The sequence below is a fragment of the Budorcas taxicolor genome, chromosome 2, assembly GCF_023091745.1.
Source record: "Budorcas taxicolor isolate Tak-1 chromosome 2, Takin1.1, whole genome shotgun sequence".
NCBI classification, from domain to species: Eukaryota; Metazoa; Chordata; class Mammalia; order Artiodactyla; family Bovidae; genus Budorcas; species Budorcas taxicolor.
In genome coordinates this window covers 147960623-147984228 of record NC_068911.1, presented here as the reverse complement: position 1 = coordinate 147984228, position 23606 = coordinate 147960623, and the positions used below count along the sequence as shown (strand labels likewise).

At 41.1% G+C, this 23606-nt stretch overlaps 1 protein-coding gene across 10 annotated transcripts in view; it reads left to right on the top strand.

The window, feature by feature from the left end:
- Positions 1–9134: 9134 nt before the first annotated feature.
- Positions 9135–23606, top strand: part of FN1 (fibronectin 1) — a 69343-nt gene continuing 54871 nt past the window's right edge. For all 10 annotated transcript variants that reach the window (XM_052661243.1, XM_052661240.1, XM_052661239.1 and 7 more), the window contains exons 1-10: positions 9135–9467; positions 10385–10513; positions 11459–11596; positions 13059–13190; positions 14407–14544; positions 17268–17426; positions 19720–19911; positions 20785–20964; positions 21579–21755; positions 22836–22988. In XM_052661243.1, the coding sequence (XP_052517203.1) occupies positions 9317–9467; positions 10385–10513; positions 11459–11596; positions 13059–13190; positions 14407–14544; positions 17268–17426; positions 19720–19911; positions 20785–20964; positions 21579–21755; positions 22836–22988 (1549 nt within the window). In that variant the 5' untranslated portion in view covers positions 9135–9316. The remainder of the gene's footprint in view (positions 9468–10384; positions 10514–11458; positions 11597–13058; positions 13191–14406; positions 14545–17267; positions 17427–19719; positions 19912–20784; positions 20965–21578; positions 21756–22835; positions 22989–23606) is intronic.

Sequence of the window (23606 nt, the reverse complement as noted above, 5' to 3'; positions counted from 1 at the left end):
GAAGCAAATCTTCCCTCTCACTGGCAGCCATGATGGGCTCTGAGGCTGTCTGCAGCAGTCAGCAGAATGGCAAAACAGTCTTACAGTGACACTCACACTTGACGGGAAAGGGGATTTTGACTGTGCTATATGCTAGTATGGGCTTCTCTGGTGGCTCAGAAGGTAAAGAATCTGCCTGCAATGTGGGAGACCTGGGTTTGATTCCTGGGTCCAGATGTTTCCCTGGAGGAGGGCATGGCACCCCTCTCCATTATTCTTGCGTGGAGAATCCCCACAGACAGAGAAGCCTGGCAGGCTACAGTCCATGGGGTCGCAGAGTTGGACATAAATGGGCAAGCACAGCACATATGCTAGTTTTCAGGAATGAACAATGAAAGAAGAACTGTTAACTGCTTAATTAAGAGTTATGAGATACTGGCTTTGGAAAAATCTGGTCTTCATAAAACATAATGAAAGTCTTAAAAGAGAAAAAGAAAGAATGGCCTTGGATACATCAGAGAAAATTGCTAGCATGTCTGTGTGACACCTACAGAATGCATTAGTCTCACGTTGAAAAAGTCATCCACAAAATCCTTTAGCCAATTACTTTGTCCAGATCTTTATTCCAGAAGGAGATCATTAAGTGATACCACAATTTTTACAAGGCTGGTGATTCAGAAAGCTTCATTTGTTACGTTTCTAAGTTTTGTATCCTCATCTGTACCAATAAGAGGATAAGAGTACTTATCTCAGAGGGTGGTTGATGGTTGAATGAAAAAATGCATGGTTGTAGTTCACTTGCAAGGTCATGTCTGACTTTTTGTGATCCCATGGACTGCAGCATGCCAGGTTTCCCTGTCTGTCACTCTATCCCGGAGTTTGCTCAAATTCATGCCCTCTGAGTCAGTATGCTATCTAAATACCTCCTCCTCTGCTGCCCTCAGATCGTTTTGCCTTTAATCTTTCCCAGTATCAGGGTCTTTTCCAAAGAGTCAGCTCTTTGCATCAGGTGGCCAAAGTATTGGAGCTTCAGTTTCAGCATCATCCTTCCAATGCATATTCAGGGTTGATTTCTTTTAGGACTGATTCCAGCTTGTAATTCATCCAGTCTGGCATTTTGCATGATGTACTCTGCACATAAGCTAAATAAGCAGGATGACAATATACAGTCATATCATACCTCCTTCCCAATTTTGAACCGGTCAGTTGTTCCATATAAGGTTCTTACTGTTGCTTCTTGATACATATACAGGTTTCTCTGGGGACAGGTAAGGTTGTCTGATTTTCTCATTCTTTTAGGAATGTTCCACAGTTTGTTGTGACCCACACATGAAAAAATGCATTAAAGTATTTAGTACTGAGTCTGGCTCAGAGAAAGTGTTTAATAAAGTCTGGCAGTTTAAATGAACTTCTTGTAATTCTCTTCAGATACTCATATCTTTATGAACTTGCTCACCACGTGCTTAAGCTTGCCTTAGTTTTTCATGTTTACTATGAAACATTACTATTACTATGAAAACATAGCAATAACTTGAAATACCCACTTCATCTCAGTAAAATTTTCACAACTACTGAGAGAATATATTAAATTTATCAAGAAAATGGTTCAGCACAAATTTAGGAATAGTTATAATTATACTTATTATAATTATACTTATACTTATTATAATTAGACTTAAATTCAGACTTAAATTGAAGAAAGTAGGAAAAACCACTAGACCATTCAGGTATGACCTAAATCAAATCCCTTATGATTATACAGTGGAAGTGAGAAATAGATTTAAGGGACAAGAGCTGATAGACAGAGTGCCTGATGAACTATGGAATAAGGTTCGTGACATTGTACAGGAGACAGGGATCAAGACCATCCCCATGGAAAAGAAATGCAAAAAAGCAAAATGGCTGTCTGGGGAGGCCTTACAAATAGCTGTGAAAAGAAGAGAGGCAAAAAGCAAAGGAGAAAAGGAAAGATATAAGCATGTGAATGCAGAGTTCCAAAGAATAGCAAGGAGATATAAGAAAGCCTTCTTCAGCAACCAATGAAAAGAAATAGAGGAAAAGAACAGAATGGGAAAGACTAGGGATCTCTTCAAGAAAATTAGAGATACCAAGAGAACATTTCATGCAAAGGTGGGCTCGATAAAGGACAGAAATGGTCTGGACCTAACAGAAGCAGAAGATATTAAGAAGTGGTGGCAAGAACACACGGAAGAACTGTACAAAAAAGATCTTCACGACCCAGATAATCACGATGGTGTGTCACTGACCCAGATAATCACGATGGTGTGATCACTCATCTAGAGCCAGACATCCTGGAATGTGAAGTCAAGTGGGCCTTAGAAAGCATCACTATGAACAAAGCTAGTGGAGGTGATGGAATTCCAGTGGAGCTATTTCAAATCCTGAAAGATGATGCTGTGAAAGTGCTGCACTCAATATGCCAGCACATTTGGAAAACTCAGCAGTGGCCACAGGATTGGAAAAGGTTAGTTTTCATTCCAATCCCAAAGAAAGGCAATGCCAAAGAATGCTCAAACTACTGCACAATTGCACTCATCTCACATGCTAGTAAAGTAATGCTCAAAATTCTCCAAGCCAGGCTTCAGCAATATGTGAACCGTGAACTCCCTGATGTTCAAGCTGGTTTTAGAAAAGGCAGAGGAACCAGAGATCAAAGTGCCAACATCTGCTGGATCATGGAAAAAGCAAGAGAGTTCCAGAAAAACATCTATTTCTGCTCTATTGACTATGCCAAAGCCTTTGAGTGTGTGGATCACAATAAACTGTGGAAAATTCTGAAAGAGATGGGAATACCAGACCACCTGACCTGCCTCTTGAGAAATCTGTATGCAGGTCAGGAAGCAAGTTAGAACCGGACATGGAACAACAGACTGGTTTCAAATAGGAAAAGGAGTCCGTCAAGGCTGTATATTGTCACCCTGCTTATTTAACTTATATGCAGAGTACATCATGAGAAACGCTGGGCTGGAAGAAACACAAGCTGGAATCAAGATTGCCGGGAGAAATATCAATCACCTCAGATATGCAGATGACACCACCCTTATGGCAGAAAGTGAAGAGGAACTAAAAAGCCTCTTGATGAAAGTGAAAGAGGAGACTGAAAAAGTTGGCTTGAAGCTCAACATTCAGAAAATGAAGATCATGGCATCTGGTCCCATCACTTCATGGCAAATAGATGGGGAAACAGTGGAAACAGTGTCAGACTTTATTTTTGGGGCTCCAAAATCACTGCAGATGGTGACTGCAGCCATGAAATTAAAAGACACTTACTCCTTGGAAGAAAAGTTATGACCAACCTATATAGTATATTCAAAAGCAGAGACATTACTTTGCCGACTAAGGTCCGTCTAGTCGAGGCTATTGTTTTTCCAGTGGTCATGTATGGATGGATGTGAGAGTTGGACTGTGAAGAAGGCTGAATACTGAAGAATTGATGCTTTTGAACTGTGTGTTGGAGAAGACTCTTGAGAGTCCCTTGGACTGCAAGGAGATCCAACCAGTCCATTCTGAAGGAGATCAGCCCTGGGATTTCTTTGGAAGGAATGATGCTAAAGCTGAAACTCCAGTACTTTGGCCACTGCATGCGAAGAGTTGACTGATTGGAAAAGACTCTGATGCTGGGAGGGATTGGGGGCAGGAGGAGAAGGGGACGACCCAGGATGAGATGGCTGGATGGCATCACTGACTTGATGGACGCGAGTCTGAGTGAACTCCCGGAGTTGGTGATGGACAGGGAGGCCTGGTGTGCTGCGATTCATGGGGTCGCAAAGAGTCGGACACGACTGAGCGACTGAACTGAACTTATAATTATACTTCCCATTGCTGTAATTCAGGTGAATAAGTCCTTAATATTTTATAACTAATTTAATCCATAGAAAGAGTGTCTATTGACCACCTATATCACAAAAGTCTATTGTTGGTATAAAAATTTATCCAAGAGATAATGTTTATGGTTGTTTTTAAGCATCTGAGGCAACTTTCAAAATTAGCTGCACAAAGCTTCCCTGGTGGTAGAGTGGTTAAGAATACATCTTGCAAGGCAAGGGATGCTGATTTGATCCCTGGTCTGGGAAGATACCACATGCCATGAAGCAGCTAAGGTGTGTGCCACAACTACTGAGCCCATGTGCTACAACTACTGAAGCCGGTGCACTTACAGCCTGTGCTCCACAGCAAGGGAACCCAACACAACGAGGAGCCCACACGCCACCATGCAGAGTAGCCCCCGCTCACCGCAACTAGAGAAAGCCCATGTGCAGCAATGAAGACCCACTAGGGCCAAAGAATAAATGAATGAATGAATAAATAAATAAAATTAGCTTCATATAAGATGCTTAGGAGACTTCCCCGGGTGGCACTAGTGGTAAAGAACCTGCCTGCCAATGCAGGAGACAAGAGGTGCAGGTTGATCCCTGGATCGGGAAGATCCCCTGGAGGAGGGCGTGGCAGTATTCTTGCCTGGAGAATCCCATGGACAGAGAAGCCTGGTGGGCTACAGTCCATAGGGGTGCAAAGAGTTGGACACAACTGAAGTGACTTAGCATGCAAGATACTTAAAGTATGTGAATGTAAGAAAGATAAAAAATAATTTAAATACCGAAAATCTTTCTAAAATTTTTTTCAGCCTTTCAAAACAAATCTTTAAAGCCACCTACATAAAATAAAGCAGAACTGGAATAAGGAGCAACAGCACACAAAAATAAATATTTTCCAAGAAGCTGCTACCTATCCTAGAAAGCTGAAATGTTCTGCAATAGAGTTCTGGGTGAGTGGTCTAGCTACCCAGTAGTTGGCTCCATGCTACTGATTGAATAAGACACCTTTGCAAAGCCTTTTGGGAGGTACATCACTCTAGTGAGAAAAAGGGCACTCCTGTTAAGCAACAAAGGGCACTGATTAAGGCTGTTAAAAGTGCTGATTAAATAATAAAGTAACTTAAAATACAAACAAAATGCTGAGTAAGTGAAAACTGACTAGGTTTCAAGGCATAAATTAATGTCCTTATCAAGTATTCCACGTCCCACCCCACCCCCCAAGCCCACCAGTTGCAAGGCCCTGTCAGTTCTAGACAAACTGTCCAGACATTCCACCCATGGGGCTGCCCATGGGGCAGTTTATTTTTCCTTCTCACACCTGTGCTTAATGAGCAGTTTTGCAAACTCAACTGTTTTCAAGGGAAGATGTGAAGGACTTATGCCCAAAAAATAAAATCAAGATAAGAAACAAAACTACTGTAATTTGTCTCCAGTCAACCTACCCAGAGAAGACTATGAAACAGTAAAAGACACTACAGGCTCTTAAGGCAGAAAATTCCAAAGGTCACCTAATCAATGGCCTCCCCTCTAACAGAACTGAAAGAGATTAAGACCAGGATAAAAGCCAAAGGTTTTCAGGAAAAACAGCCCACCTTCCTTTAAATGTAACCCTTGGGGTCAAGAAGTTATTTCTTATCAGGGATAAGATTTTGTTTTTCAACAGGAAAGGGATTTGACTAGGATGGGTATTGTCTGCCCTGTGTGTATTCCTGTTAAAGAAAAGTCATTTTTCACTTAGGAAAAAACTGCCTTTTAAAACTATTCCTTAAATTGCTTTAATTTCAGTCTTCTCTAAATGACTGGCTCTGATCAATTCCTTTTGTGCTTAACCATAATGTTCAACTCAAATGAAGTCAATTCACTTCAGATTTCCATAATTGCCCATGTTCCTCATTAGCCTTCTTCAATAATAAAACATCCAAATGATCCCCCAACACACAAATATTTGTGTTCCTTTATGTTACTGAACATTTAATTTGACCTAAGTTCTGAAAATCTTATCTCTACGGCAAGTCCAAGACCAAGCATAGTTGTCAATGAATATATGTCCTGTCTCTACCACACACATTGACATCACACAAGTACTAGGTTTGGTTAGAGGTTGCTGGTGTAGAAGAAAGAATCTACTACTGTATTAATGGCAAATTTCCTGTTAGAAAAATGAAGAAATGAGGCTACCCTGTATATGCTGCTGCCACTTGAGTGCATGTCCTTGAACAAAATCAGAAGATGGTACAAGTAAAAATGATTAAAGATATCCTATGCTTTAATCGATATTTTAAAAACAACTTTGTTGGGGTATAATTTATATACCAGGGCTCCCCAGGTGACTCAGTGGTAAAGAGTCCACCTGCCAATGGAGGAGATGAGGGTTTGATCACTGGGTCAGGAAGAATCCCTAAGGAAGGAAAAGGCAATTCACTCTAGTGTTCTTGCCTGGGAAATCCTATAGACAGAGCAGCCTGGAAGGCGCCAGTATAATGGGTCATGAAAGAGTCAGACACGACTTAGCAACAAAACAATAACAATCAACTCACATATCATAAAATTCACCCATTTTAAGTTTACAACGTGGTGAATTTCAGTAACTTCATCAAGTTGTGCAGCCATCACTACATTCTAGTTTTAGAACATTCCTTTCCATCACCCCTTCAAGATTCCTTATGCTCATTTACAGCTAATTCCCATTCCCAGCCCCAGTGCCAGCCACCTACCAATCTACTTTCTATCTCTTTTGTCACATTTCCCTCTCCAATTCGAGATGAGAAAAAGAAATCCAAAGATATGTCCAATAAATAGGAGGACACTGTTTGCTGAAGAAGCAATCCTTGTCAAAATAAACTTCAGAATTCTTACAGGAGTGCAAGAGAACCTTGGACACCAGGCATGGATAGTTTGAGCAGGGTTAGAATGGAGAGATTCAATTATCTCTCCAGTTAGAGATAACAGACTTACACAATTACAAGGAACTTTGATAATGAAAGAATACTACAGCAAGCCTTGCTGTCTTAACTAAGAAAATGCTTCTGTCTCCAAAGTTAAAAAAAAAAAAATCCACTTTTAAGTAAAAGGGTAAACTGTCAACGATTTCTATAACAGTCTGAATATTGTATATTTTTGCTTGTAAGACTTTACAAATATACCATATCCTTAAGCAAATTATATCTCAACAGACTCAAATATCAGTTTCTTTTGAAATGTAAGTCACTTAGGCTATTTCCTGCAAGCTCTCATGTGTATATTATTCTTATGTATTTTGAGTACAGTAAATATGTCAAACTATTATGGTTTTGGTTGGCAAAATACTTTTTAACCACCGATTTCCTTCCCCCAGAATCTGTATATTTTAAGAAAGCATTAGCTTCAAGTTTATCTTATTTACATCCTGATTTCCAGGTACCCTTCCCTCTGGAAGGAACATCAGCTTCCCAGAAATTTACGAAGAATTTTACAGGGGCCCTTTTATGTGTGAAAGAGAAAACTGGTTTGTCAAGTGATGATGAGAAATTGAAAAAACAAACAAACAAACAAACTCTAACCCAGACAGGACTCTAAATTTGGGGAAATTTGTGGCACTCTTTCAACTTGCAAAATTGGTCACAAAGATGCCTTAGGAAGTTATTTTACACTTCTTGTAGGAAACTGATATTTGCTGTGTTTTTTCCTCTTTAAGTCCCTGTGTTAATGAAAAGAAACGTTAGTTTTGTGCCTTTGATGTTGGGCATTTTATAGACCAGAGTTCGAATTACCCATGGCAGTTACCAAAGGCAGAACTTTTTCTCTAAGTATGTGCAGAAAAAGACAAACCTGCTTGCAGCCTTCATAGATTCTCAAAACCAATGGGAGGTCTGCACTACTAACAAAACTAGCGAGGCAAAACTTTGAGTTTAGATCTTTCAGGAGTTGCTGAAGAAAGTTGAGGACTCCTTTTGAAGATCTTTAAAAACCAAGTGTGACTTGTGTTTCTCTGTAAAAAGAACTGATGTGATGAGTTGCTAAATGCTAGCGACTTCTCAGATTCCCTTTCTACCCATGCATTTAGAGGGAAAGACTGGGAAATCTTAAATGGGAACTTTCCACATTTCTTAGAGCAAGTAACACTTGGAAAAAAAAAAAAAAGTCTGGCAGCGGGGCTGGGGGAGGGGAATTCTATGATGAAACCGATGTCTACCAAATGAAAATGCCAAATAAAAGCAAGGAAGCTACTGTTAGAAGGAAAGACTGGAAATGGTCTTTTCCCAACTTTTAATGACTCAACGATCTCTGTTCTGTGTAACGGTGAACATGGGCAAGGACATTACCATCTTTCTCTCTCCAAGGTCGGTCCAACTTTCCAGTTTTCAGCGGTATCAGGCATCCCATCCCCAGGACAAGAAGACTTTCTTACATATTTGGGCGGGGTGGGGGGCGGGGGCGGGAAGCAAACGGCTGCTGTGTCGTTTCCAACGAAACCTCGTTCACCGAGTTTCCGTCTAGATCCGCCCCGCGGAATTCCCGGTACTTAGTAGAAGCTCATTAAAGGGATCCTTTCTCCCTTCCGCCCTCCGTCGCCTTCCTCCCTTCCCACCCCCTACCCTCACTTAAAACGTCCTCAGAACCAGCAGGTACTGCGTTTAGAAAGGCAGAAGACTTGAACAGGAAGCTGTGAAGGCAAAGTGAGTCCCCAGTCATTGCACAGACCCAAGAGAGGGAACCGCAGGAAAGCCAGCCGCTCCCCGGGACGGCAGTCTACATTCCTACCGCTGCAAGGTGGTGGCTACTTTACGGTTTTTCCTCCCCGTCGAAGTACACTCCAGTGAGCGGAGGTTTCTTCCCCCCACCCCCATCGGTGACGCAATCTGAACTCTCCCCCCCTCCGCCTCACCCCAATAAAATATTTAAAAAGGGAAGCGGGGGTGGGGAGGGAGGATGGACTTGCGACCCCTTGGCTACACGGCACTCCAGCCCCTCCCTTTCCTCCCAGTCTACCCATTTCCAGACGCTTCCCATCCCTCCCCTTCTGCCCCCCAAAAGTTTGACGACCGCAAAGGAAACCGAAAAAAGTCCTCCTGTCCCAATCCTGGCGGGCGATCAGCATCTCTTTTGTTCAAGGAGAACCCACAGTTCCCCTGACGTCACCCGGAGCCTGGGCCAATGGGCGCGCGGTCGGCGGCGGCTGCGGCCGGAGGAGGGTGGGAGGGGGCCCGGCCGGTCCCTCCTCCCCGGCGCCCGGGGCCTCGCGGGGGGCGGGAAGGGACCGTCCCATATAAACCCTGGTTCTCTGGGCTCGGCCGCTCGCGCCGGCTGCGCTTTCCACGGGGAAGAGGGGGACCCCTAATCGCGAGCGGGGGCGAGGGGACCTGCAGCCACAACTTCTTTCGTCCTCTCCTTCCCTCTGTCCCTCTACCCTTCGCTTTCCCCATCCTCCAGCCCTGACTCTCTTGGTGGTACTGGAAGGGGACTCCGCCCGCAGGTTGCGACGGGAACCAAACTTAAGTGGCAAGTTGCCTCACCGTCTCAAGATGCTCGGGGGTCCGGGGCCCGGGCTGCTGCTGCTGCTGGCCGTCCTGTCCCTGGGGACAGCGGTACCCTCCGCGGGAGCCTCGAAGAGCAGGAGACAGGCGCAGCAGATCGTTCAGCCCCAGTCCCCGCTGACTGTCAGTCAGAGCAAACGTGAGTACTGGCCGTGGGCTGGAACAGGCTGCCTCAGGACGGGGCCAGAAAGCCAACCAAAGTTGTGACTGGAGTTTTGTGCGCGCGCGCGCGTGGAGTGTGTGTACTCCTAAATGAGAGGGGGACATAAAAGACTGGCTTTGAGCAAGCTGGTTTTGTGGGCTTAGGTAAGATAAGGCGTTGGAAGGCGGAGCTCAGCGATGTCCAGCAGGGCTGGTACAGACTCAGGTCATCCTCCTTTGAATTAACCAGAACTCGTCTTTAAAGAGAAAAATGATGCACCCCTTTAAACTTTTATTTTTGGGATTAGTGTGGTCCTTACGCTTATTTTCTTTGTTACTAAGTAATCGGTTAAATACTGTCAAAATGGGGTTGAGGGGAGAGTAGCTGAATAATTATGCTGTTCCAACTTTGAATGAGATGTAAGTGCTTCAAAATGCTTTCTCAGGATGCTTCTCCAAGAACAGAGATTGGAATTCCTCTTCCAGTTTCTCAAAGACACACCCTCCCTTTTCCTTGGCTAATGGAAACTGCTTAGCATTACCCTTCTTGACTTATTACCCCCAAAGAGCGCTGAAATTCCTTGCACGTTTTAAAATGTAATTCCCAGTTATCTGCTTTTCAAAATGTTTCCATTCCTTTGGTGCAGACCCCTGGCCAGATGGAAATGACATCATTGTATAACATTTAACTAAGTCAAAAGAAAAACAAAAGGAATACCTAAATATCTACATGTGCAAATGTGTGGTTAACTCGTTAGATATCTAGTTGCTTTTAATTCTTCTGATGCTTTGATGATTAACTTTTTTCCCCTTCGTTTGTTGCTTTGGCTTATCAGTTTAGTTGTGCAAGAAAATTCCATACTTTGGAAAAAGGAAGGATCCAAATTTAATGACTTTTTTCTTCATTTCTTACAGCTGGTTGTTATGACAATGGAAAGCACTATCAGATAAACCAACAGTGGGAGCGCACCTACCTGGGCAGTGCCTTGGTCTGTACCTGTTATGGAGGGAGCCGGGGCTTTAATTGTGAGAGCAAGCCTGAACGTAAGTGATGGGGAGCCTGCCTAGTTCTTAGTATCTTCTAATTATTATAGTTATTAGAATCTAATAGATAGAGAAGTAGTGCTTGTTGATTAAATTTAGGATTAGTAGTAAAATTACATATCCCATTTCCCTAATAAAATTATCTTTAAACATGTTTAATAACTGTTTATATTTGCTTTTCAAATTATATTGTTCTTTTTACTTTTCAAACAAAAGAACAAATATATCCCAAAGTAGTTTCTAGGGTCTTTCTGTTTTACTTTCCCAAAACATGAATGATATGTGTTCTTTCTCCCTTCAAATAGAAAGAATTGCTTATAAAATTCTTATTAGAAAGTAATTCCAAATCTTAGACTGTAAGAGTATGGGGCAGAAAGCACTTTGGGCAGTACATTGTCAAGCGATTTGTCAGCTGCATTTCAACGTAAAGCCACTGACCACTTCAAAGTTCTCATTCCTTTATGACCCTTGATCTATTTCTTATAAATTATGGCAACTCCTGCAGAGAACCACTGATGAGACTAAAATGGAAATAGTAGGATTAACAAGGGCCAGTGCTGGGGTGGGGGTGGGAGCTCTTCAGACTGTTTATTTTTAAGTGGACCTTGGTTTGATTTTCTGAGCCAGAGAGAGGAATCTAAAGTCCTTCCTTCACAATCTAGCTGGTTCTAAGGTTGTGCTTTATAGCTTTTTCCTAAGTGCCTGAGAATCCTTTCCAATGGAAATTCATCACCAGAAAATTAGAAAACTTGTCAAAGGTTGAAAACTGAGGCTTTGTTAGACCCTAGGGTAAAATTGAGATCTGCTACTTCAAGTTTTAAAAACTTTCCACTTGTCCCTTGCTACTCACAGAATAGAAAAGTAGGTTTTCCCTTGGATGAGAGTAGTGGAATAGAAAAGTTTTTCCCTATGTAAGGTTCACGTGGACTTTCCTTCTTCCCTCAGCTGAAGAGACTTGCTTTGACAAGTACACTGGGAACACCTACCGGGTGGGCGACACTTACGAGCGCCCGAAGGACTCCATGATCTGGGACTGTACCTGCATCGGGGCTGGGCGAGGGAGAATAAGCTGCACCATTGCAAGTAAGAACGGCCTCTGTCCAGGAACGCTGAGATAACACAATGTGAACTTTTCCATTCCCATCTCTGTCATTTTCTGTTATCCATGACTGGATATTCCTAATGTGGGGATTTATCCCAGGTGAGCAGAAACCCTTCTATGGCCACACAGCTGATTCCTGTGCCTCTGAAAGGTGGCTCTGAGCACAGATGGAGGCAGTGTTCAGTCTGTTTGCATTTATGAGAGAGAGAGAGTGTGTGTGTGTGTACACGTACGTCCGTAGCCTAACCAAGCAAATCTCTTGGGTTCCATCCCATTCTTAGAGGAGTTGCCCATTTTATGTTATCTGGGCATCTTCAAGCCAGACTGCTCATGTGGTGATCCGCAGTGATCGGAAAGATGGTCACGAAGAATGAATTAGCCGTTGTGTGTTCTGCTAGTCTTGTTAGCAATGTACACACTGCTTGGATCTCACAGAAACAGTCTGGTTTCTTTGTAACCAGTAGTTTATAACCAGGAAGCAGAGCTCTCTATTCCTAGGAATAATGTGGAATGAATTTTCCAAAGTACTTAGGGATCTGGACTTACTCTCAGCAGTTCTAGTTTAGCTAAGTCAAACTTTCCAGTATGATTCATTGGGTTACCAATAGCTTCTATTAACACAGCATTTAGTGTTTTTTAATCCATCGTTGTATAAGTCTGTTAAAGGCTCAGTCTAAAAGACAAATCAGACTTCCCTGGCGGTCTAGTGGTAAAGACTCTGAGCTTCCACTGCAGGGGGTGGAGGTTCAATCTCTGGTCAGGGAAGTAAGTGGCACCCCTGCCAAAAAGCATGATGTACAGCCTTCTGGAAAAGACAAATCAGTCTCTTGTGAATAAGCCCAATCAGCCTGTCCTATATTTAATGTTAGGATTTATCCAAGATTATCGGTATATGTTAAGAGTCTGTTCTATAGTGTTTACATACTGTTTACACAGTGGACAGTTTAACCTTTGTATGTGCCCTTGTGTTTAACCAGATTTCCACACTTGCAATGTATACATCTATTTGCTTTCCATCAAAAAGACATTTCTATCCTAGGGTGAAGTACAGACTCTCCACATCCTGCAAGCTGGAATTCTAGGTCTAGTGTGCCTTTTGCATTGAATTAGTCTCAGGCTAAACCCACTATGTGTGTGTGGAGGCCATGCCTGGCAGCCTTTCTTTTCTGCTTTAGAACTCAATTTCCTGTGATCGCTCTGGGGATCCAGGATTTATGACTCCTTTCTTTGCTATTCAGATTTCCTCTGTGGTTTCCCATTGTGCTTAAACCAGACATTCAATTGAAGGACCCCAAAATGACCAGACCTGTTAACTTTTCCCCTGTCCCCGATGGGAAAGCTGCTCTCTTTGGCCAGCTGAAGGGGTTGGAATATGAGACTTTTTCTGCTTTAAAACTATTTTCTGTCCCACTGTCTGTAACATTTGCTTTTTATCTTGAACAGACCGCTGCCATGAAGGGGGGCAGTCCTACAAGATTGGTGACACCTGGAGGAGACCACACGAGACTGGTGGTTACATGTTAGAGTGTGTGTGTCTGGGTAATGGGAAAGGAGAATGGACCTGCAAGCCCATAGGTGTGTGACTTGGGGATAAATGGGGGTGGGATACACAGTCACAATGTTGGGTTGAGTCAAAATTGACATGACAAGATACCTGTCTTCCAATAAAAAAGATAAGAGACTGAGAATTCTATTTAAAATAATGAAATGTTGTGTAATCCATAGTCTTCTTTAAGGAATCGGTTCAAATTCCCAACCATGTATAGAAGTCTTAGGGAATCCCAGGTGGCGCCCTGGTAAAGAATCCGCATGACAGTGTAGGAGATGCAAGAGATCTGGGTTCCGTTCCTGGATCTGGAAGTAGGAAACGGCAACTCAAACAGTATCCATTATCCTTGCCTGGAAAATTCTGGGAACAGAGAACACTGGTAGACTGCATACAGTGCATGGGCTGGCAAAAAGTCAGACATGACTGACTATACACGTATCAATAGAAGTCTTAATTTTTTTTCAAAGCTTAAGATAGAGTTGAAAGATTTAGGAGGAAGTCGTTTGTTTTCTGTAAGATCTGTTCTCAGATTTCTCCTTGGTCCAGATGTAAGTTTTTTAAAGGGAAAAAAAATGAGGCTTTCAACATCTTTCTTTATTGGAACGCAGCAGATAGAAACACCGCGTGTTTGTATGTGGTGTGTGTTCTATCATCTCTTGCTCATTTTTTGTCAAAAATTGCTGTTTCCTTTGGTGTCAATGTTTAGCTGAACTCTATAGATAGAAATCTAAGAGTTTCTGGCTATAAATTTTATTCTGATTGATCTCTAATACAGAGGTTTTTATTTTCTTTGTGTTGCCTCTATTTTTTCAGAAATCCAAATTTTAAATAGCTTTCTTGTCATTTTATGCAGGCATTCATAATTGGTCATTTTTAATTAAGATTGGAATTTTGCATATTTATTCTCACTATGCAAGAGATTCATAGATCCACAGGAGGCACATAGATCCTTTTTGCTCAAAATACTGGTATGAGGAACGGTGCTAGCTGAAGATGTACAACCCGTGTACTTGTTAGGAGAACAGAATTTCTGCCTGCCAACTTGGCTAGAGCTTCCTTTCACTTTGGTTACTTGCTCTGTGCTTAGTTACAGGGCGTGCCTTTCTTTTTGAACAGAGTACCACTTAAAAAAATGTGGTTGGGTTTTTGCTTACACAATATACTTTAAATTACAGGGAGACAGCACAATTTGAAATAACTCCTTTTTTTTTCTTTCTGTTTTTCCTTCCAATTTCCCCACAGCTGAGAAATGTTTTGATCAGGCTGCTGGTACTTCCTACGTTGTCGGGGAGACTTGGGAAAAGCCTTATCAGGGCTGGATGATGGTGGATTGTACTTGCCTGGGAGAAGGCAGTGGACGTATCACTTGCACCTCCAGAAGTACGTTTTAGATCTGTATGTTAAAGATGAAGTCAGGCATTGTTTTCTGGATTCCTAGAGAGAATTGTCATATGATATCACGTACAGCGCTCCATTCCATAACATGCTAACCTTTGGATGTCAAGAAAAATTTTGTAACCAACTTATTCTACTTCTTCAAAGAAGACTAAATTAAAATAAAACAGCTTATTTCAATAAGGTCTTAGGTTATCAGCTACTGAGAAAAAAACTTAATGTTCATTTCAGTGCCAAATGTGTCGCAGACCTGAAGATAAGTTGCCAGTGTTTCATCTAAGTGATCGCTGAGATATTTTCTAAGTAGCAAGGAAATCTTTAAAATAACAGGCACATGCATCTTTGGGCATGTGAGTGCTCTTGACACAGAGAGGAGCAAAGCTCTAAAGTTTTGGGTTTCCATCTATGCTTGACATTTAAGTAAGGCACATACATTAGCAAAATTGATGAAAATAAAAGGTACTTATCCCATAGGTTAAATTATGTTTAACCCCAATTCTGAGGTCAACGACAGTGTCTCTGTAGGTTTATTAGTGCTGTGAAGAAGCTAAACTTTGCAAGTTTCTGAAAGAAACACTGGTATCTCTGTAGCTCCTTCTAAGATTGCCCCGAGGCCTTACTTTTCACCTTAGGGATTCAATGCTCCTTTTTTGAAGTGTCAAACTATTAAGTTTGTGGAAGCAATACAGCTATCAACTATCAGTGTTATACATTTAAAATCAAATTAAATATTTTGAACATGTCTTATCTAGCTGGAAGTTTTAACCATCTCATCATGTTCACCATCCAAATTTGAATTCTTTCAAGCAAAAAATAATCTCTTTTAAATAGTGATAGCAATTTAAACTAAATGTTTTTGAGCATCTTGCCAGTTCTCTTACAATTAACATTTTATTATGATTATCAGACTTCCAAGACCTCGGTGGCAGTGTTTTAGTTTAAGACAAGTTAGATGTTTGACTCAAACTCTTATTTATTATTTAAAGCTCTTCTAATAACAAGTTGGGAAAAGCTTCTCAAAGAAAAGTCATTTCTTCCATGAAATTTTTTAAGTCCCTACTTCATCAGGATGGTGTAGGGATCCAAAAATGAACTGGACATTAGCCAACTCGTCAGAGAGAACTTAGTAAGTAGATCAGGATGATGAGAAAGGCTTATATATATCATCTTCTACAAAGCACAGAATTAAACACTTTGAGATAGATACTGAAATAGTACTATGGAGGTTCAGGGGAAGACAACACTTGGTTGGAGATTTGGGAAAAAGTGTCACCAGCAATGCTATCTTTATTCAGACTTCGGCTGTGGTGGGAGATCAATATGTGTCTGTATTTGTCTGAACTTAACATCAACTAATTATTTATTATCTAACCCAGTATAGTTCTGTTTCACAAACCAATCAAATCCTCTCTATCACATTGCAGCATATGGGCAAAGCTGGATTATAATTGAAACAGTTTATTTGCCAGATAATCATAGACTGATGGTAATTTAGTTACAAATTATCATTTTATTTTCTTGTCTGTCTAATCCCATGGACAGAGGAGCCTAGTGGGCTACAGTCCATAGGGTCACAAGAGTCAGACGTGACTAAATGAACATTAAACAAACATTATTTTATATTAATAATCTCACTTTCCCATCAAAGAGTTAACACCATGAGCAATTCAAAAGATGCCATTTTATTAGTAATGTTAAATAGGTTTGTGTTTGGTAGGGGTTGGGGTGGGACCAGGGGAGAGAATATTTTAGTCAGAGAAGTTGGTGGTGCCTTGAATTGTTTTACATAACAAATGAAAAAACAGATGCTGCTTGCTTTTAATAGCTCCTTTGGGGCAGTTGGTTGAGATCCTATGAGACCTACTTGCCTCCCTATTGTTTCTAGTTTTCTAGAGAAAATTCCTTATGATAAGGCAGGTTGTGAACAGTCATGACTCAAAGCCAGGAGAGCCGGAGGCTACAGAGGGAAGACTAGAAAGCGAGGGGATGAATTTAATCAAATAAACAATGTGAAAAAATGTAATGGATGAAAGATTTTTATCAAATTTAGTGAACTGAAGGACTAAATGAAAATTTAATGAGTGAAAAAAAATAGCATTCTGGCGAACAGATGAGTGGAATTAGACTACATCGTATAGCTTCCTTCACACTGTTTTAAATGCAATCACATCTTTCCAAAGTTTACCACCCATGGCACCACAGCTGAATATAAAGGTATCATCCAAAAACAGCTTACCAAACTTGAAGCACTGTATTCTCCTTTTTCTTTTTTTAAACTTCTTATTGGAGTATAGTTAACAGTACTGTGTTAGTTTTGGGTGTACAGCGAAGTGAATCAGTTTTAGATCATTTATTTAGATCATTTAGCTCAGTCGAAAGAATCTGCCTGCAATGCAGAAGACGCAGGTTCGATTCCTGGTTTGGGGAGATTGGAGAAGGGTATGGCTGTCCCCTCTATTATTATTGCTTGGAGAATCCCATGGACAGAAGAGCCTGGCAGGCTACAGTCCTTGGGGTCGCAAGAGTTGGACGCAACTTAGCGACTAAACCACCACCATTACAGACTTATTACAGAGTACTGAGTGGAGTTCCCTGTGCTATACAGTAGGTCCTTATTAGAAACAACTCTATTGTTATTTTAGGTTTGCATCAAGCCCTTGCCAAGCTCAAACTGATTTACATGTTTTAACGCTTCCTTTCTGCCACAGACAGGTGCAACGATCAGGACACTAGGACATCCTATAGAATTGGGGATACCTGGAGCAAGAAGGACAACCGGGGGAACCTGCTTCAGTGCATCTGCACGGGCAACGGCCGTGGCGAGTGGAAGTGTGAGAGGCATACCACCCTGCAGACCACATCCGCAGGTGAGGCACGGGGCCCCGGGGACCCAAACGGGGCACCTTGCACAAAGCATTCCGCAAAGCCATCTTTCCCTTGGTGTGCCCTTGAAGGATGATGTGGCTATGAAGCTGAGTTCCTTTGCAGACTGTTAGTTAAAACTTTGTTTACTATCAAGTTTTTTAAACTTAAATAAAAATGAAACTAAAATGGATCGGGGTGGCGGCGGGGGGGGGGGGGACTAATTTTAGTTCCAAGAGGTTAAACTGATGGCCAAGAAAAATTACTATATCATGAAACCTACATGATTTATATACAAAGATATAAATAAATATATTGAGATCTGTAGATCAATACACATGTGGATATTCATATACATACCCTTGTGTATGTATATTGAATATCTAAAGTACATTTTAATGGAAATGAGAAACTTTTGCTGAGTTACATGATCCCTTGATTCCTCTGCTGGGAAAAGTGGGGAAAAGTACATTTGTTCTTTTTCAGAATGGCATATATCTCCTTACCCTGACATTCTATTCTTTTTGTTGTGGAAACAATCCTTTATGTGTGGTTTCCATGCTCCAGCAAACTCTTGTTGCATTCCATAAAATAATGCACAGTCATTTTCTTCATGTATTGGCTTTTACATTTGAAAAATTCAGAGGAGTCCTAGACATGGGAAGGAATGACATAATATTTAAGCTTTTTTAAAAAAATAGGTTTTAATTACTTCTAGTACAAGATTAGGATCTTTGCATTATAGCTTGTTTTGTAAGAATCCAAAGAAAGAAAGAGGGCGGTCAAGAATGTGTACTTCTGTTGTTATTCTTGCTCTGTTTTATCAAGTTTTCACTGTACAGTGCACTAGCCTTATTGTTTAGTCTTTCTAGGTCATTTAGCAAAAAGTATTAATTACTTACTTGGATTTTCCTCCTTTTGATGAGTTTTCATCTTGCCATGAGCACTTAGGAAGGAGAACAAGATTGGATTTGATAACATTTTTTGAGTTATTTGATTACTTTCAGTAAAATTGCTGCTAACCTAAAAAAGAAACAATTACTAATCTCAGCCTACTGAAGCAGTTTAAATTAAAAAGAGTAGAGGTTAATTGGGAGTAAGCATTCAATGATGGCTATCTATTTTTTTAGTATTACTAATATTAATACTGAAATGGCTCTGTTCAAAAAAGTTTGAGAGACATGGGGTTAAACCAATAAAAACTTTCTTCTACAGGAGCTTAATATTCCTTTGCGTTGTGACTCTCCCAAGGGGGGTGTATGAAAACAGATGCCATGTTCCCCTGATATGTGTGACCTTGGGACCATTGTCTATGAAGTATTTGGGTTCCAGTGTTGCTCTGAAAGGAAAGCTGTCTTAAGGGGCCTGTCTTAGAGAGATGCTAAATTCAGTCTACCAGCATTCTAGCTTCAGTTCTAATTCTGCTCCTCCTTGGGCCTGACCCCCAAGAGAACAGATTTCTATGTTTAAAGAAAAGATCAGCATATTCTGTTGTCTTACTCTGAAATGAAAGCTGTCTTAAGAGGATTGATTGATTTTAGAGAAAAAACCATGACAGAGTTCCCAAATAATCTTTGGAGAAATGAAATGTAGAAGGAGAAGGGGTAGTGAATAGAAAATCCAATATGGCTGCCCAGGGCACGGTCTGAGGAGCTCAGAGTTACATCGATGGCGAGAGGTCTGCTGCAGAGCTGCAGAGACTTCTCAAAATAATATCAGGAAGAGAGATGCCCAGATATATTGGGCTAGTGGGAGCTGCTAAGAGATGGTGAGACAGACCATTACCGGCCAAGGGAAAAGCCTGGGGACAGCTCAGGGTAGGGAAAAGCCTGGGGACAGCTCAGGGTACAGGAAGGGATAATGAGAAGATCAGTGCAGATGAGGCATAGAACAAAGGATAAAGTGATCTGAACTGAATGAAATGGAAAGAATGAAGTCAGCTGATCAGGTGTAGAGGACTGTAAAGTCATGGGCTTTGGCTTGCTGAAATGAGTAAGCAGTCATGGGAGGTACCTGCTCTGTGGAGTGGCAGAATAATGTTGGTGATTTGGAAGTACACTCTTGGTAGCTCCAGGTAAGCTGGAAGGTAGAGAACACTGGGTAGCCTCTTGTGGTTTATTTCTTAGGCTGAGTGCCAAAGCTAATGCAAAGAGGGAGGGGCATTTCTTTCCAATCCCAGCTCAGTAACAAGACGGATTGTAGAGTCATCTGGATGAGACTGTGAAGATCCCAGAAAACTACTCCAGGAAGTAGTTTTCCCTTAACCAGCTCTGTGACTTTTCTTTCTCATGTCCTCAGGATCTGGCTCCTTCACTGATATCCGACCGGCCATCTACCAGCCCCAGCCTCATCCTCAGCCGCCTCCGTATGGTCACTGTGTCACAGACAGCGGTGTGGTTTACTCTGTGGGGATGCAGTGGCTGAAGACACAAGGGAATAAGCAAATGCTGTGCACTTGCCTGGGCAATGGAGTCAGCTGCCAAGAGACAGGTCAGTGTTATTTTTTTTAAAAAGAGGACCGATAACTTTCTTATTATTTAGACTTTGAAAGGCAATACATTCATTTACCAAAAAATGTAAAACAATAAAACAAGAAACGTTTATAACCTTACCAGCCTATGATAACAGCCATGGTTGGCATTTGATATATATGTTTTCAGTCTTTTTAATCTATGTGTTTTCTTTCCTGTAGTGAGTATTAAGCTACTGTGTATTTTTATCTGTCTAAAATGTTAAAAGAGGTTACTTTCTGAGTAAACTAATCCATCCCTATTTAGTACTCTAAATCCCAAAGTTCTGAACCTTTGTGATGTAAACTTCTTTCAACAACCTGATGAAACTCTTCCAGGGTATAAAAGTGGTGATAATTGTAGCAATAATAATTGGTGCACTTGACTTTTCCCCTAGTACAGCCTCTTGTGTTAATTTTGACAGCACCAACAGAACCATATATTCCCCTCCAGGATCACTTGAGCGGCATCCTTAATTAACCTGTAGTAATATATTGGGTTGGCCAAAAGTTCATTCGAGTTTTTCAGTAACACCTTAGAGAAAAACCCGCATGAACTTTTTGGCCAACCCAATAGCTTTGCAAATGGGAAACAGGCATGGCGGCTGAGGTGGTAACAATGGATGTCAGAAGAAGAACTCAGGTGTTGTTCTACCCACAAAAAACATGTGGCTTTCTGAGTAAGGTATTTTGATAACACTATGATCTGGTTAATACTTATAGCTGGTCATACTCATAGTATTTTTCCCCCCTTTGAGGACACAAGGTCAGCCTCAGTTAAGCTGAAAATAAGGAACAATAGTGGGAGACAAGCGCAACTATGTTTACTGAGACCCTTTTGGTTATGCTTGTAGCTATAACCCAGACTTACGGTGGCAACTCCAACGGAGAGCCGTGCGTCCTCCCATTCACCTACAATGGCAGGACTTTCTACTCATGCACGACTGAAGGGCGGCAGGATGGACACCTCTGGTGCAGCACAACTTCCAATTATGAGCAAGACCAGAAATATTCTTTCTGTACAGACCATACTGGTGAGTATCCCAGGGGAAAACACAAGTGAGAAAACCCCATTTCTCATGCTCTGTTTTTATTGGCTGGCAAGCTGGGCGTTCCTTTCAAGGCTACACTTGAGAAGTACCACCTTTGTGTCATCTGGACCCAGGGGACATGGGACTAACTTCACAGTTAAAGATCCTCCCAAGTTTCCTAGTCGTCTTGGGAAATGACACCAAAGGAAAAGCCCTCCAGTGCATTTATTTTTGACACATTGGGATCATTATGTGATTAAAGATGCTTGTATGGGAAAATCAGTAGGCAATCCCATAGGCTGAAGACTACATAGGAGGCAGGCCTGAGTGCTCTTGCTTTTGTTTTGGCTAAAACCATGATTTATTCAAAGCGACCATTTAATCTTTTTCTTTTTGGCTGGAAAAATGAGAGCAAAAATTGGATTTAAATCTGCTTGAAAGGTGAAGGTGAATACACCAAGTAGGCTTAGAACTGTATTATTAGACATCTTTTATTCTGAGACACACTCTGAATTAGTTGCAGAAACTTGGCTAGTTTAGTCGCAGTAATTCCTCACTGTACATTGGAAAGCTCGGTTGTAATCTTTTTCTTCTGACATGTGTGTTGTTTTGGACAGTTTTGGTTCAGACTCGAGGTGGAAATTCCAATGGTGCCTTGTGCCACTTTCCCTTCCTGTACAACAACCACAACTACACGGACTGTACTTCTGAGGGCAGGAGGGACAACATGAAATGGTGTGGAACCACACAGAACTATGACGCTGACCAGAAGTTTGGATTCTGCCCCATGGCTGGTAAGACGAAGCCCTTGTAAGCAGCTGTCTGTGGTGTAAGACAGAAGAATAATGTTCGGCTTACTTCTGTTTCACGCATTAAGGCTTAATTTTTAGACAGCAGAAAACTTCATGATCTATATGTAATCAAATATTTAAGAATTATATAATTATTCATATAATTTGTAAGAATTATACAATTATTTAAAAGTATAAGAATTATATAATTGTTTATATGATTTAAAAATCCCACTGTTATAAAGTCCAAAACATGTAAATACAATAAAAATCCTTTTTAAAAGTCTGGAGATACACTTTTTTTTTTAAACAGATGTGTCTTTTGTAAAAAGCACACAACTGAGTAGCTTAAAACATTGACGTGACTGCTGCAGTTATAGACCTGCAGTATTTGCATACACCTTTAGAATAAGGTCTATCACTTACTAAACAACAAAATGACCCAGACTCTGTATTTTCCAATCAGTAGGGATCTTGTTTTAAAAGGCTGTGCTCCAGTTTGTGTGAATGAAGAAAGGAGAACCAATACCTTTTGTTTTCAAATTTAGGAGAGCCACTAGACTACAGTTGACTTTCTGAGAGTAGAATTAAGAATCCATGTGCTGCTGTCAAGTGTGAATATGAGGCAATGAAACATCACAAGGAAACTATTAATACTTAGGCTTACTTTCATTCCTCTCATTTCAGCAAAGAAAATTTGGATTTAGAAGGAAAACACGTATTAACTTACAATTCTATACCCATACACATTGTTTCCCTTTGATCTAGAATAAGCTGAAACTAGACAATGTTATGGGACAGTAGTCAAATCCAGACTTCTGGAACATTACAAACCCCTTGAATGGGTAGGCATAATTGTGGTTTACATCCCTTAACCATACTGTAATTTTTCCTTAAAACAAACCTCATCTTCGGACTATGTTTTCTCTCTCTGGTAGTCAGAGTTCAGTGAATTTTTGAGGCACAGAAGACTTCCTTCCAAGAGAGTTCTTAGGATCACCAAACCAGCCTGATGATATTGCATACATTTTAGCCCTTGTGATCATTTATGCAGTAATGCATTTCCCTTCTGTTTCCGAACAGCCCACGAGGAAATCTGTACAACCAATGAAGGGGTCATGTATCGCATTGGAGACCAGTGGGACAAACAGCATGATATGGGCCACATGATGAGATGCACATGTGTTGGAAATGGTCGGGGAGAATGGACGTGTGTCGCCTACTCTCAGCTCCGAGGTATGCTCACTTGTTAATGAAAATAGTTGAGAGGGCAGAGAATACAGAGAAGCAGACTTCTTCGTGAAAACCTGTGCTTTACCAAAAGCAGGAGAAGAAGTATGCAATGCCACTCCATTAGTCTACTGTGTTGGATAGATTTTGCATGTTAGACAGCCAGTTAAGAAAATCTGGTAGAGCATTTCTAAGATTCTGAAACATTCCCAGGATGTAAATACTTAGCCTGAGCCAAAAAGATGACTTCAAAGAACAGAAAATGATCACTTGATATCACTTGATCCTTTTAGCTTAAGGAAATGGCAGCCCACTCCAGTACTATTGCCTGGAAAATCCCATCTATGGGAAAATCCCATGTATAGCCTGGTAGGCTACAGTCCACGGGATCGCAAAGAATCAGGCACGACTGAGTGACACTACTTTCTTTCTTTATGCTGCTGGATTCTTGTCTAGAAAAGACTGGGCAGTTTTTGTAAAGAAAAGAGACCGTGCTATTCTAAAATCAGATCTTGGCAGATTTCCTTTAATTCAAGGAGAAAAAGACATAGAGACCAATTTCTTTTGTTCACTCTAGTTTTTTCCCTTTGGACCCTGGTGTATGATATAAGGGTTGTTGATCTA